Source organism: Babylonia areolata, chromosome 5 (assembly GCF_041734735.1).
Source record: "Babylonia areolata isolate BAREFJ2019XMU chromosome 5, ASM4173473v1, whole genome shotgun sequence".
Taxonomy (NCBI): Eukaryota; Metazoa; Mollusca; class Gastropoda; order Neogastropoda; family Buccinidae; genus Babylonia; species Babylonia areolata.
In genome coordinates, this window is record NC_134880.1 from 32,267,531 (window position 1) to 32,283,169 (window position 15,639).

The following is a 15,639-nucleotide window of genomic DNA, read 5'->3' on the forward strand; positions in this document are numbered from 1 at the left end:
CAGACTGACATCCAGGTCTTCACCATGGTCCCCCACCTCACTTCAGGTGACACACAGAGTGACTCGGTGAAGCAGTCCCTCACGCTGGCCATGATTGCTGGAAAGTTCCTATAGGAGACATGGATCCATGCAAATACTGTTGGATCAGCAACCAACGCAGTGGCCAACATGGGTGCAGGCATCGTGGTGCTCTTCCCTGAAGGAGAGATAGCTGACGTCAGTGTTACCACAGGCAAACACTGTACCATTTACTTTGCAGAGACTGAAGCACTCATGCAGGCTGCCTCCAAAATTCAGGGCAATTACTGCAGCGAAATTGTCATCCCCAGTGCTGCAAGCCCTTCACAACGGAGTGAACAATCACATGTACAGAAAGGTGGTGCATCTTCCACCTGTCCCTGTGGATAGGGTTTCATCTGAAAATTAAAAGTTTAGGACACCAGTCCTAGCTCAGAGAAGAGCAACTGGACATTTTGGAAATCAAATAAAGGACAAAATTTCTAGGAAAAAATGTGTGGGTTTACTTTTCAGGTACACTTTCATTTGAAAACAACAAAAACCACCAATAATGTGGATTGTTCTTGGTATATTTTACAGAAGTGAAATAAACTAAATTACTAACACTTTTTTAAAGTGGTATTTTGAAACTTAAGAGTTAGATTTTAAACTTAAAGAACCACATTTTACTTACTTCGTCAGTTGATTGTAGTCACGGCTTCTAGAGTGCACAGATGACTGTACTCATTATCCTGGTGTTTGACCAAATGCCTTCTTGAAGTCAGTGAAAACGTGCCAGAATTCCCTCTGATGTTGGTGTTTTTCACAGAGGGTATGCAGATAAACTAATTGTTTGATGGTACTTCTGCCTTTGCAGAATCAAGCCTGTTCTTCAGCAATATCTGCTTGCGGCTTAATCTGTTTAGGTTATTCTGCATTACTTTTTTAGCATGGCTGATCAAACTGATTGTGCAACAGTTCTAGTTGTGTTGGATATTTCCTTTCTTGGGGAGAGTGATGATGATGTGTGGGGTATTCGCTGTGTACCAGATTTTGTTGCTGATGGTAGTCAGTTACTGTCTGCCTTGTTTAAAAAATTCTGCAGGGATGTTGTCGATGACTGAAGTCTTGGAAAAATATTCCTGTTTTTCTTTACTTCTTGTTTTGTTACAGACTCAAACATGCTTTTGATTTCCAGACTGAAAGAAACAATGCAGACATCCGCAAACCTCATTGGCGAGTTCGTTTGGCAGAACTATCAACAGCTCGTTTACAAACTCATATCTGTTAATCATTCAAACACATTTGTTCTAAATCGTGTCTTCAACTGGTTTTCACTGAATCACTTTTTCCATCTGTCATGCAACCAAAAAGCTGATCAGCTTAGGCCATCTGGGTCGCTTGTGTCGGATCAACAGTTTCCTCATCCGTACAAATAAGAAATGAAGATTTTATATATAACATACAACGAACTCGCCAAAGAGGTATGTGGAAAGTCTGCATTGTTTCTGTTTAGCCCTTTCTTACGGCTGTCGTTTTCGTGGTGTTGTTGGGTTTTTTTTGTTTTTGTTTTTTTTTCCTTTTCATTGGTGAAAGCTGATGGACCATTGGAACACTGAATTTTAAAACCAATTAGATGGTTAACAAATTATGCAATGCTCGTCTTTTTTGTGCCATATTTAGACTGCAATTGAGTGGTGTATGTATCTGTGTTAATGGAGTCTCTTGCATGTGTGATGATAACTGATGGTAACTAACTCTTTTTTTTTTCCAGATTAACAACTATGCTTGCCAAGATGTTGAGAGAAAAATGAACACCCCCCTCAAAAAAAAAAAAAAAAAAAAAAGGAAAAAAGAGAAAAAAGCAGCCATGGAGGAAAGTTAACTCCTGATGGATACTGCACGTAATGTTGTATGCTTTCACTCTCTTGGACTGGACTATGCCTTCTTCTCTCCAATATTCCTGTTGTTATTTCCCTTTAAAAAAAAAAAAAAAAAAAAAAAGTTTCAGTGATTTTCAATTGGTTACCTGAATTGTTCAACACACAAAAGCAAACAACAAAACCAAAATTAGTTTGCTTATAATTTGATATCCTGCGCTGTGGTGGCTTAATTTTTGTATTTATTTTTTCTTATGTATTCAGTTGGGGCAGAATTTCAATTCTGATTCCCACCATTTCATTCTAAATAATAATAATAATAAATAAAATAAAATAAAACAGCATGAAAATAATGCATGTGCATGTATTGGGCTTCATTTCCAATTTGATAACTTTTTCCAGTCAACATTTTTTTAGTTGCTAGAAATGAAGAGCAGTCAGAGAAACATTGGCATGCTGTAATGTATAATCATGTCCATAACAATGTTGACTTGCTGAAATAGCAGAACTGTATAAACAAATAAATGCATAAATAAACCAAAAGAACAACTTATGCGTTTCCATGATTTCAAAATTTTTAATAGATGTGTGTATGCATGAATATACAAACACATACACATGAACAAAACACAAACACATGAGGCATGGTGGTGGTAGTGATGCCTGCATAACTGCTTGTAAGTGTGAGTGGTTTCTCTTTCTCTCTTTTAGATCTAAAAAAATCACTGTCACTGATGAACCTTGCTTTTTTAAAAAAGATGCTAGCAACCCAGAAGAACAAAGAAAATAAACAAAACGTTTGGAAAGATAATCAAGTAAAAAGCTTTCCCAGCTTGAATATGTTTGTGTGTCTGTAGATATGCGTATGTGTGCTTCACATTTAAATGCCAAAACACTGTTAACAGCTGAACTGTCGCCTCCACCAAATTATTGCCGGAAGACAAATCAGAAGACCAAAAACAAAAATTGTGTCTGGTTGATGACAAATCAGCGGATCGATGGCAATTCAGTATGTCAGATGTCCGTTGAGTTGTTGTTGTTTAATGACATATAGTGGATGAGTGACATTTCAGCACACTCTTGCAACATTGAACTGTCATCAGCAATAATTCAGCACTGCAACAACAAATCAGTATTCACTTTAACAACCGCTGATTTTCTTCACTATTTCTTTTACTGACAGTTCATGACTTGGACATTATTTATTTTGTTGATTAAAATCAACACCTGTGTCAGAAGTGTATCACACACAAAAATTAATTGTATCATGATAGATTCATTTGCAGTCAAGACAATTATCAAGTGTCTGTGGTGCATATGGCAATATTTGTCTGAAATCAATACTGTGTTTGAGTATCTCTCTCCTAGGAAACACACACACTCTGTCCCGCACTTTCTCTTTCCCTATCTCTGTATGCAGGCATTTGTGTGTGTGTGCATATGTGTGTGTGTTTTGGGGAAGGTGTGTAAAAAAATAACAATTAAAAAAAGCTAAACTCTTGCACACACACACACACACACATTTTTCCTTTTTTTTTCCAATTTTTTTATCTTTCAGTCTTTCTTCTTTATTTCTTCATTCCTTTCTTATTCTGTCTTGACTGACTTCCTTTTTTCCATCTTTCTTTCTGTCTTTGTTTCTTTGTTTTGCGGAGTTGTGAACCCTAAGAGTCCCCTAGCTGACTCGGACACCAAGAGTAAATAAGCAAATGAAAATCAAGGATGGAGAGCAGACAGCAAAAGATCTTGAAGGTCACTTTGTTCTAAGACAGAGGTCAAAATAGGTTGATTTGTATACCATCAGAGACCATGCTGTCATATCAACTAAATATGACAGCACACATAAAAATTAATGAATTTATTGTTGAAAATGAGGGGGGAAAATTACCAATCACTTGTAAACCCATTGGAGGTAATCCCAAGACATACATACATATCAAAACCATCATCATCATCGTTGTTGTCTTCATCAGCATCATCATTGTCTTCAACATCAATACATAGCAAAACACACAGCCAAAATTTGGTGTTTCCTAGAGTAACTGCCAATTTGTCATCAATTTACAACAATTTGTCAGACAGCAATTCAGCCGCAAACAGCATTTTTCAAAACAGGAGGTGGTAGTGGCCCACTTTGATCAACTGGTTCCTGGTGCATTTCAAAACTATTTGCAAGATGGTTGCAGCTTGGATCAAACAGGTTAATGCTGCCACCTTGACTGACAAATAAAATGTACAACCCAGAGTACCAGCACAGAGACTGGCAGCCCGAAAGATGAACTGGTCTCACATTCTGACTTTAACAAGAAAAGCAACAAAAACATTGATGGCACAGCTCTAAGCTGTATCCATTCTATCAAGCCCTTTACCTGCCTTGAAATTTGGCAAATAACTAAATCCTATTGACAGGGGAAATTTCACCCCCCAAAACGGGAAGGCGTTGGAAAAAAAAATCTGACATAGATAAAAATATACATTTTCTAAAAAGAAAATGGATGGATAATTCAGAAAAAAAAAATTTTCATATGATTAAATGAATAAGAAGAATTTCTCAACAACAAAAAAATTTGGAAACATTGTGTGTCTGTTTATCTTTTCCTATGTCAGCTGTCAGTATTCTTTATTTTTGGATTAGCAAGATTAGTACTTGGTTTGACCATAAAAAGTCAGCTGGACACAATGTTATATTAACAAATATTATTTAAAAAAATCAAACAGCATATCTTACTCTTGTTTAAATTTGTGTATAAATTACTTTTCTTGAAACAACTAGGTAATTCAATTGAAGAACATAGTACTATAAGGGTAGGTATGCCTAACTGCAAACAGCTTGTAACTGCAAACAGTTTGAAGCGTTCTCATCACACACATTTCACAACTCAGGGTCTGCTTTGACCTTCTTCTGATACATTAATGAATATCCATTTCCAAGAACCAGTCATTTCCGACAATTTCTGCACTCTTTCTTCTCTTTGCTCACCACTGACGTCCAAGTTTACAAACGTGCTCTCAAAATCTTGATATTAAGGGAAGTATCAGGACTTAAACTTTGACTTAGTTTAAAATAGCTAATTTCATTGGATATGTTGAATGAATGAATTACCAAAATAGTGTCGATTGCAAGTAGATTATAGGATGTTGACGTGAGTCTATTTGCAAATGATGCTGCAGTTACTGAGCGCTCTCAAAAGGGGGTGTGTGTGTGTGGTGCGGGGTGTATGCTAAAATGTGTGTGTGCGTTTGTGCATGTGTGATCAAAACCAACAATACAACAGTCTGGTGCAGCTTTCCAATAATATGTTGCGTGTAATGAGTTCAAGACCTGTTTCTGTTTTCATTGTCCACATGTACCCACCATTCACAATTAGACTTGCCTGTTCACATTTACCCTCAGGCACCCCTCCTATTTGAACTGTTGAAAAAACATTGAAAAGGAGCAGATGAACTTTTCCTGGTGCAACAAAGCAGAGAAAGCCTTCAGAAACAGAAGAGCTACAATAGAAAATGTACAACCTGTTACCTGTAAAACGCATAAGTTGAGCTGGTTGAGCTGGATCGTTGGCAATTAGGCCTACCTACCCTACTCCATAGTACATAGTCTGGAGATTTTTCATGGAAAAAAAAACTTCAGCACAGTCCATATTTCACTCAGCCCTATGCAGAAACATACTGGAAACTTGCAGTTTCTTCAATAATAGAAAAACAATATTTCCATCTTATTGTTGACGATGGAAACGTTGAACATAACCACAAGGAAAATAACATAAAGAAAAAAGGTTACAATATGTTAACACCATATAAATGAAGGATTAGGAATGAAACTTGAATGTCAACTGAAGTCACTGTACTACTACTACTAATAATAACTGGACATTTATCAGCGCTTTCCTCATTGCACAAAGCGCTTTACTATCCACACAGACACGCATACGAAACACACTCAGTCCTCAACTCACAATCATGCACAACAAACATATATATGCGCATAAAAATTTGTACGTACAATACAAACATACATACACGCATGCATCCATACATACATACATTCGACGCACACACAATACAGCATTAAAAATATACCTCACAATCAACTAACTACTTTCATGTAAGAGAGAGGGTCTAGAGGAAATGCTGCTGGAAGAGAAAGTCACGAGTTTTGATTCAAAGGGAGGCAGTGATGAACGTGGTGAGCCAAAGAGTTCCATATTTGAACAGCAGATGATAAGGTTCAACCACCACCGTGCTGTTCTCTTTTGTATTTTGGGACGTGGAAGGTTCTGTTATCGGCAGCAGAATGAAGAGAGCGGGAGGGTACACAGATCTGAAAGATGTAAGAGAGGTATCAGGGTGTAGTTCCAGATACGACATGGTAGCAGAGACAGGCGGCTTTGTATTTGATTCTTTGCTCTATGGGTAACCAGTGCAACTCTTTTAGAAGGGGTGTGCAGTGTGCGGATCTTTTTGCTTCATAAATCAGTTTGGCGGTGGAATTTTGTGCCTGCTGTAGTGGTCTGAAGAGTGTTTGTGGACAACCGATGAGCAGAGAGTTCCAATAGTCTAATCTAGAGAGTATGCACAAACGAACTAGTGTTTTGGTTGCGTTGTGTGTGAGGTAGTGGCGTATGGAGCTGATTCGTCTGAGTTCAAAGTAGGCTGCTTGACAGGTTTTGCTGATGTGATACTGCATGGAAAGATCTTTATTGAGGAAAAAGCCAAGGTCACAGACATAATCAGAGAATGAGATAGAAGACAGTGAAGAGCGTCCGAGATTGTCGGTGGAAGTGGCATCTACTGATGGAGGACGGTTTAGTTTCAGTTCATTTTCTGTCACCCAATTTTTCACTTCTGTGACACAGTCTTGGAGAGTTTGAACAAGATGTTCATAATTTAGAGGGGAATCAGAATGTTTAACTTTAACATCATCAGCACATATGTCATGACGGATAGAATAAGCGTCAATGAAAGGTCTGTGTGGAGTGGTGTAGAGTATGAAAAGCACAGGGCCCAGCACAGACCCTTGGGGAACACCGAAATTAAGAGTGGATTCAGAAGATCTATTTGCGTTTACAAGGACAATTTGCTTTCTGTCAGACAGATAAGATCGGGCAGTGCTTGAAATTCCAAAAGTTTGATTCAAACGTGAAGTATATCGTGACTATCGAATCAAAGGCTACAGAAAGGTCCCAAAGTAGAAAAACAGAAACTTTGTCTTGGTCTAAAGAATTCAACTGATCATTTACAATGCTTAAAAGAACGGTCTCTGTGCAGCGCCCAGGCCTATAAGCAGACTGGTGATTGCTGAGTAATCAGTAGCAAGCAAACAATCATTCATAAAAAAAGAACAAGCTCAAAAGATAATAAACTTAACAAAAAAGAAATAAAGAACAGATGTTTTCAAACCCAATTCTGATCTGGCAATGCTGATAAACCTGCTCTCTCTAGCCTGCCACCTCAGTTCCACTTCTGCTCCCAATTTCTATTTTTCTTTCTTTATTTTCTTGGTTCTTTGTTATTACTGTTTTCAGGGCATGGGGTGGGGGAGTTTGCAGCTATATCTTCTGAGCTGTCTCAGGAACATTACCCTGCACACTGCTCACCCAAGATAACCAATTCACTGCCATGCTTAGGCTTGTCCTGCCACAGCTCCAGCACTGCTTAAAGATGCAGTGGTCCAAAAGCCTAAACCCAAAAGCCTAAACAAAAAAATGATGATAACTGCTCACTTGTAAAACCAGAGCGAGCTCCTCACTGGACAAAAGACCAGCACCATGTCCCTCAATCAACAGACCTAATAAATCTACCAACACAAGATTCTGACACTGGAGGGAAAATCAAAAAAGGTTACCCTATAGCTGGGCACAAAAGGCCACAAACACGTTATCACTTTTCTATTATTTTGAGGATGCTAGATGAAGATGCTGCTATGGGAATCCATTTACGCTTGACACACAGTTCACATTTTTCACAGGTTTTATTTGAGCATACCAAAAACCGCCTCCTGGCAATGCTCTATGGTTACTGATATATTTTTTAAGCTTTTGTTACTCTTTCTTCTTTCTTGTGATTCCACTCTTTCTTATCAAGTGTGAGAGAAACTGTGGAGTGCAGAAAACTGCGAGCTAAAAATATTTTTTTCATCCAACCCCCACAAAAAGGAAGGAAATGGAAGGGAAAAACAAACATGATAGATGACAAAAAAAAACCAAAAAAAAAACACATACAAAATCATGAAAACTGTCAAAAAAAGCTAAGATAAATCACTGATGAAATGAAGTTTTCCACACTACATAGCTAAAGTAATGTTGAGAGAGATAGAACGAAAGGGGGGAGAGAGGGAGACAGACAGACATACAGAGACTAGTCTGTTTATGTACACACACATAATTCATGAAAATCAGGCATAAATGTGTGTTGGGGGGAGTTAACACTGAAGAGACAGAAAAAGACATTTTGAGACAGAGGCAAAGAGAGAAAGAAGTAATGAGAATAGGAGAAAAGGGGGAAAGAGAAAGAGAGACACAGAGAGACAATGACATCACTTCAAGAATTTCACGAAAATGTGTTTATGTTTGCACAAACTCTAAAAGCTAGGTCATGAACCTTATGTTTGCAGTGAAAAGCAGTCTTGCACAAAAAATTGTACTTCTTTGGGGGAATGAAATTTGGTAACCACACCATGATGTATGTATGAGCTAACTCTTCACAAAACAACTCATTCAATTATATACTTTTCCTCTTCTGTGACTGTCACTTCCTCCTTTTTCAAGGGTATCAGCACTTCCCTGTCTCTGGGATTCACAGCTGAGGATGGGAGAGTTGGTCGGAGGTTGTAGGGTCGATCTCTTGGAGCGAGTGCTAGACAGGCAATTAGCTGTTTCAGCACCTCAGTGTTAAAACCATACACCTTGCTTCCCTCCACATGCTCAAATAGCTTGGTCTGAGGGTCAACCCAGCACAGGTTGATCAGGTCATTGGCCTCTTCATCTTTCCACAGTTGCAAAGTATTGAGCTGGTACGTCATAAACTGCCAAGTCTGACCATCTGTCAGTATCATTTGGGTGGTCAGAGGGTACGTCACATCAATGAGTGTGTTGAATCCTGTGAGAGTGGAAAGAATCATCATAAAGCAGAATGGCAAAAAAAACTACATTTTAAAGATGACAATGTTGTGTTCTTGCCAAATATACATGACAAATGTGTATAATTTAAACACGGTAGATTACACACATATTCACACTTGGTTCATATATTACACACATATGCACACTTGGTTCATAAACCTTGATAAAAACAGGTATTCCTCATGGCCCTTAAATGATTAAACAAAATGCATTAAAACAATGATTCTGGTCCCTTATACCTATTTGTGGGCCTGTTCTTTCTGACTTGTGTATTCTTTGATGAAATATGAACAAAAATGATACAAAATAGAAAAAACAATTTTTTTAAACTAATGCCACATGGTCAAAAATAGTTTTCTGACATTTTCTGTCAGAAATTAGAAACCCAATTACAACACCCATCTTATTCAGAGGCTTTGCTGAACTGAGCACTTAAAAAAAATATTTAAAAAAAAAATATTTTGTATGTTTTCTTCTTTTTTTTCTTCTTTTTTTAATGGACTGCTTTGTACTACAACTTTGTACAGCTCAAAGAGACTGAGCGTAAAAAAAAAATGATTCCAAATCTATGAGTGTTATAAAAAAAAAAAATTCAATAACATTTTTCATCAGTTTTTACCATTTCTTAAACAGCCAAACTCATTCAAAAAGAATGAATGAGATCTTCTCTCTCTAATCATGTTCATCTAAAAAATGTAAAACCAACCGCTTTCCTCAACAATGTCAAGGAACTGACATGAAAAGATCATCTGCTACATGCCATTGCCTTTTACAGAGAGCAATGGAGGGCAGTGACTACTCAGCCATGAAGTAAACTTTGCTGTGTTCCATGTTTGGTACTGATCACTATCTTGATATGGGTACTTATCCTGGTAAGTATTTGTATTACATTTCATTTGTCATTGAAGTTAGCTTTTTGTCTTTTCATATCACTGATCTTAGAAGAAGAAAAAATGAGAGTGAGAAAAAAGAAGAGAGAAAAGGGGGGATGACAACTATGATGATCATGACAATGATGAGAAGTTTAGTAAAGACACTGATGCTGTTGACACTGAAATTGACACCTGTTTACTGTATTTCACATGAGACAGATCAATGGAATGCACCAATCTGAAATGGAACATCAGAATTACAGAAAACAACAAAATAATGGCATATGTAAAATTAAAGCATAAATATATGTATACCAAAACTTGACCCTAACCTATCCTGAGGGATGTTGGGTATAACATCGAAATAAAACAACTTTCTACATAAATGTTGCAAAATAGGTGTTTCACCATTAAATTTTTATATTTGTTGTGATACAATCTTTTCTGTCATATTTATTCAGAATGTTCTTACATTCCACACTTGTTTGCATGCAACATACTGAAATTACCTTCTCAGTTTCAGAGAAAACACTCAGAACCTGAATTTTCTAAAAACAGAGTTGTAGAAGGAAAACCAACCAACCAATCAAACAGACAGACAAAAGGAAACACACACACACACACACACAGACACACACAGACACACGCACACACATGCACAAGATTTTTAAATTGATCCTGTGTCATCACTGTTGCGTCTTCACTAATATAATCATTTCTTCTTTTTCTCTCATTTTTCTCTAAGATCTGTGTAGGAAAAGACAAGAAACTAACCCCAAATATAACAATGTTTAAAAGCCAAAACAAAACAAAAAAAGGGTCGTTTCCAATGTTTTCTCACAAATTGCAAGACAGTGTCAGGGTGCCCCCTATACAGTCATACAGTCTCACAATTGAGAGAAAAGGTGGCATGAAATGAAATGAAATTATGGTGCTTAGAGCCTCGCCGACCACTAAGGCCATCTCAAGGCTATCGCCGCGTCAATAACTACTACAAGGATGAAAAAACCAACCAATTAAAACGAGTCACCAATTCAAACTTTCCACTCCAAAGTTAAAAAACTTCCATAGTTTAAAACCTTCAAATCTGGTTAAAAATGTTCACTTCTTTTAAGAAGTCCATCAGCGCCCACGGAGGGACATCACGAAACAAAGTCTTCAAAGAAACCGCCGTGTAATGTCTGCGTCTAACATCATGCAGATCCCAACAGTCAAGGAGCACGTGTTTCACGGTGACAGGCTCATCACAGGGAATGCATCGAGGGGCCTCCTCCCCCTTCAACAAGTAAGAATGAGTAAAAAAAAAGTGTGCCCCGTACGCAGTCTGCACAGCACAGACTCCTCCTTTCTGTTCTTCACCCCCGAAGGGAGAGTCTCTTTTAGGTCCGGACGGATCTGGAAGAGCTTGTTGTCCGTCTGGGTGTTCCACTCCTCTTGCCAAAGATCCTTAACGTAAGTGTTCACCTTCCGCTTCATGTCTGTATAGGGTACAAAGGATCTGGATAATTCTTTCTTTAACAGCGTTCCTGGCCAGCAGGTCCGCCCTTTCGTTACCACGAATGCCAACATGTCCGGGAACCCAGGCCAACACAACCTCGTATCCTTTCTTCGTTGCGAGAGTAAAATCTCCATAAAATTCCAGCAGTTTGGGATGAGTGATATTCCTGCAGGCGATCGCCTCCAGGGCTGACAAGGAGTCGGAAAAGATCATGAATCTCTTTTGTTTCGAAGAGAGAACCATTTTTACCGCCAGCACCAGTGCGGTCAGTTCCGCAGTGTACACCGAGCTGTCAGACAGGATGTGTTCCGTTGAGGGCCGGTCAGGAAAGGCGGGACAGAACGCAGATGCAGCGACTCCGTCCTCTGACTTGGAACCGTCAGTGAAGATGCTTTGAAAAGTGGGGAATTTGTGGCAGAGTTCCGAAAAGTAAGTTCTGTAGGCCAGAGAACTGGTGGTGTCTTTACGGTATGAGGCCAGATCGAATCGGACCTCAGGTGTTGTAAAGGTCCAAGGAGGGCTGTCAGGGAACTTAGAGAAATCTGAGATGCCACCGACATCCAGATCGGCATTTTCTAAGTGCGGCTGAATGCGGAGTCCGAGAGGAGGTATGCAGTTTGGGTTGTCTGTAAATTTCTTATCGAAAGGGTTGTTGAATACAGCGTCATAAGCAGGGTTTGTAGGTTCAGAAAACAATTTCAAATAATAATTCAGGGTCAGCTTCAGTCTGCGGTTGGAGAGAGGCGGTTTCCCCGCCTCTGCGTACAGGCTGTGCACAGGGGTGGTGCGGAAAGCACCTAAGCTGAGACGGAGCCCTTGGTGGTGTACAGGGTCCAACAGTTTCAGGTAGGACGGTCTGGCCGAGCCGTATACTACACTTCCATAATCCAGTTTGGACTGGACCAGGGCTCTGTAGAAGTGCAAGAGAGTTCTCTTATCAGCACCCCAGTTCGTGTGTGCCACAACTTGGATGATGTTCAGGGCTTTTTGGCAAGATACTTTCAGCTGTTTAATATGGCTGAGGAAGTTCAGCTTCTGATCAAAGACAACCCCTAAAAATCTGGCTTCCTTGACCGCCGGGATGGTGGATTTTCCCAGACGGATTTCAGGGTCGGTATAGAAATGGCGAAAATTATGAAAATGGATGCATTCAGTTTTGGAGGACGAAAATGTGAAGCCATTCTCCTCTGCCCAACATTGGATTTTGTTGACGCAGAGCTGAAGCCGTCGCTGGATGCTGGCATACATGCTGCCAGTTGCATATAAGGCAAAATCGTCCACGAACAGCGAGCTGTCCGATCCCCTCTGAACGGATTGAACGATGTCATTAATTTTGATGCTGAAAAGAGCCGGCGACAGGATGCTCCCTTGCGGGACACCCAGCTCCTGCTCCTGAATGTCGGACAGGGTGGTGCCGAGTCTCACCTGGAATTGTCTGTCTTGTAAAAAATTGTGGATGAACTGAGGCAGGTGTCCTCGGAAGCCAAGGTTGTGCAAGTCCGAGAGAATACCAAATTTCCAGGTGGTATCGTAAGCTTTCTCCAAGTCAAAAAATATGGCCACCACATGTTGTTTGTTTACAAAGGCATTTCTTACAGTGGTTTCCAGACGAACCAGATGGTCAACGGTAGAGCGATGCTTGCGGAAACCGCACTGTTCTTTCGCCAGAAGGCCGTCGGTCTCTAGTTTCCACATCAGTCTACCGTTGACCATCTTCTCCATCAGTTTGCAGATGCAGCTGGTCAGTGCAACTGGGCGGTAGTTGGAGGGGTTCAAGGGGTCTTTTCCCGGTTTCGGCAGCGGGATTATGAGGGCTTTCCGCCAGGAGGGTGGAAAAAAGCTTGTGACCCAGATGTGGTTATAAACTTTAAGCAGGGTGTCCAGACAGGTTTGGGGAAGGTGCTTTAAGAGTTTATAATGGACCTCGTCCATTCCTGGACAGGAATCCGTACAGGTCTGAAGGGCAGATTTAAGTTCATTCATTGAGAAAGGAAGGTTGTAATTCTCTGTGTTGTCGGAAAAGAAGTTACATGGTGTTTTTTCTGACAGGATTTTGGTTTTAAGAAACCGAGCAGATTTGTTAGCAGATCTCGAGTTCTGTTCAATTGTGGAGGCAAGCAAATTGGCAACTGCTTTCTTCTCTGTGACCAGAGCGTCTGAAAGTTTAAGATGATGAAAGGTTGGGCATACGTTTTTGCCCTTAATTCTCAGCTGTTGATGGGTTCGAACGCTATCGGTCTCCGGTCTCCGAAAGACGCGTCGCTGCGCTCTCTTCCGAGACTTACGGGCCTCCCGACATTCCGCGTTGAACCAGGGCGTTCTAGGGACCTGAGGCTTGGAGGTAGACGATGGGACTGCTGCTTTGGCGCAATCTAAAACGATCCGAGTCAGAGTGTCAGCAGGGTCCTTGCTTTTCAATACTGTTTCTTCCTGCACCTCCGCTCTTATCTTCTTGGTAAAAAAACTCCAGTCTGCTTTGTCATAGTTCAGGCGGTCAGGCAGAGAGTCACCTTCTCCATCTGTGGGGTGGAGGACAACAGGAAAGTGGTCACTCCTGTGCAGATCGTCGTGCACTTTCCACTCGTAGTCCAGGACCAACGATGGATCGCAGACCGACAGATCTAAACACGAGAGCTTTCCAGAGGACAGATGAAGGTAAGTGGGAGACTTGTCGTTAAGACAGCACAAGTCCATGTCGGAAAGAAGGTTTTCCAAGAGAAGACCTCGGGCTGATGTCATCTCACTTCCCCAGAACTGGGAGTGTCCATTGAAGTCGCCCAACAGTAAAAACGGACGTGGGAGTTGGTCGACCAGGTTCATGAGGTCCTGCCTCAGAACACGGACAGAAGGAAGAAGGTAGAGAGAGCAGACAGTGATGGTTTTCTCAAGTGTGACTCTGACTGCCACCGCCTGTAAAGGAGTGCTTAAAAGAACTGTACTGTACAAAAGGGACTTGCGAATAAAAAGAGCGACACCTCCCGTCAATCCCTCTTGCTTCGGTTGAGCGGGTTTAAAAACGGAGTTAAAACCAGAGAGAGATAAAACCTTGCCATCTCTTTGCAGAGTCTCCTGCAGCGCCAGCACTGAAGGTTTCAAAGCACGACAAAGCAGCTGGAGTTCCTGAAAATTGGCGTAGAACCCCTGGATGTTACAGTGGATCACTGCCATTAAAAAGGTTAAAAAAAATAAAGCAGCAGCCTATTCCATCGCTACCCCCTGCTCCTCTGCTTGCGGTGGCTCAAGGTCGGCCAGGATGGAGTATTTATTTTTAGAAATTACTTTTTCGGATTCCGACCGAGTCGGAATATCCACGACCTCGGCCCCTCCCGATCCCGCCGAGGCTGCAACCCTCCCCTCCTTGAGTTTTGGAGGTACGGGGGGTTTCCGGCCACTTCCGCCAGCCCGAGGGCCAGGCAGACGAGAGGCGGGGCGAGGGGTGCCAGGGGGTGGGGTGGGGCGGGAGGCGGACAACGTGCCTCCGCCCGAGGTTTTCCGCTCCCGCCCAGCAGTCCCTGAGGACTGCAGCACAGGATGGGAAGGGGTGGACACGGCGCCTCCACCCAAGGCCAACGGTTCTGACGAGGTGGGTAAGTCGTCCGTCTGCGTCCCTGTGGACGTCGTCTGGATCGCGACGTCCACCATCCTGGGTCTGACGACAGAGGCGTACGCCTTAGGCGACGCGGCCTCCACCTGTTTCTTTGCCTCAGTTTCAGTTTCAGTTTCACTTTCTCAAGGAGGCGTCACTGCGTTCGGACAAATCCATACACGCTACACCACATCTGTTGAGCAGATGCCTGACCAGCAGCATAACCCAACGCGCTTAGTCAGGCCTTGAGTGCATGCTTACATATTTGTGTACCTATGCAAGTGGATTTCATTTTACGTAATTTCGCCAGAGGACAACACTCTCGTTGCCATGGGTTCTTTTTCAGTGCGCCAAGTGCGTGCTGCACACGGGACCTCGGTTTATCGTCTCATCCGAAAGACTAGACGCTCAGTTTGATTTTCCAGTCAAACTTAGGAGAAAGGGCGAGAGCGGGATTTGAACCCACACCCTCACGGACTCTCTGTATTGGCAGCTGAGCGTCTTAACCATTCTGCCACCTTCCTTCCTCCTTTGCCTCAAAGAAGGATATCTTCTTTTCTGTCTTGACCTTCTGGATTTGTTTTTCTTTTTTCCAGGCGGGGCAGTCTTTCGATGAGGACGGGTGGCCACCTCCGCAGTTCGCACACCGGGCTGCACTGACGCAATCGCCCTGGTGCGCCGCCTT

General features: G+C 41.5%; 2 protein-coding genes across 3 annotated transcripts in view; one reads left to right on the top strand and one right to left on the bottom strand.

Moving 5' to 3' along the window:
- Positions 1-2,194, top strand: part of LOC143282028 (uncharacterized) — a 69,404-nt gene extending 67,210 nt beyond the window's left edge. For both annotated transcript variants that reach the window (XM_076587454.1, XM_076587455.1), the window contains exon 11: positions 1,772-2,194. The gene's annotated coding sequence lies outside the window, so the exon portion shown is untranslated. The remainder of the gene's footprint in view (positions 1-1,771) is intronic.
- Positions 1,970-15,639, bottom strand: part of LOC143282027 (large ribosomal subunit protein mL65-like) — a 34,970-nt gene continuing 21,300 nt past the window's right edge. The window contains exon 4 of the mRNA XM_076587453.1: positions 1,970-8,975. Coding sequence (XP_076443568.1) covers positions 8,590-8,975 — 386 coding nt within the window. The 3' untranslated portion in view covers positions 1,970-8,589. The remainder of the gene's footprint in view (positions 8,976-15,639) is intronic.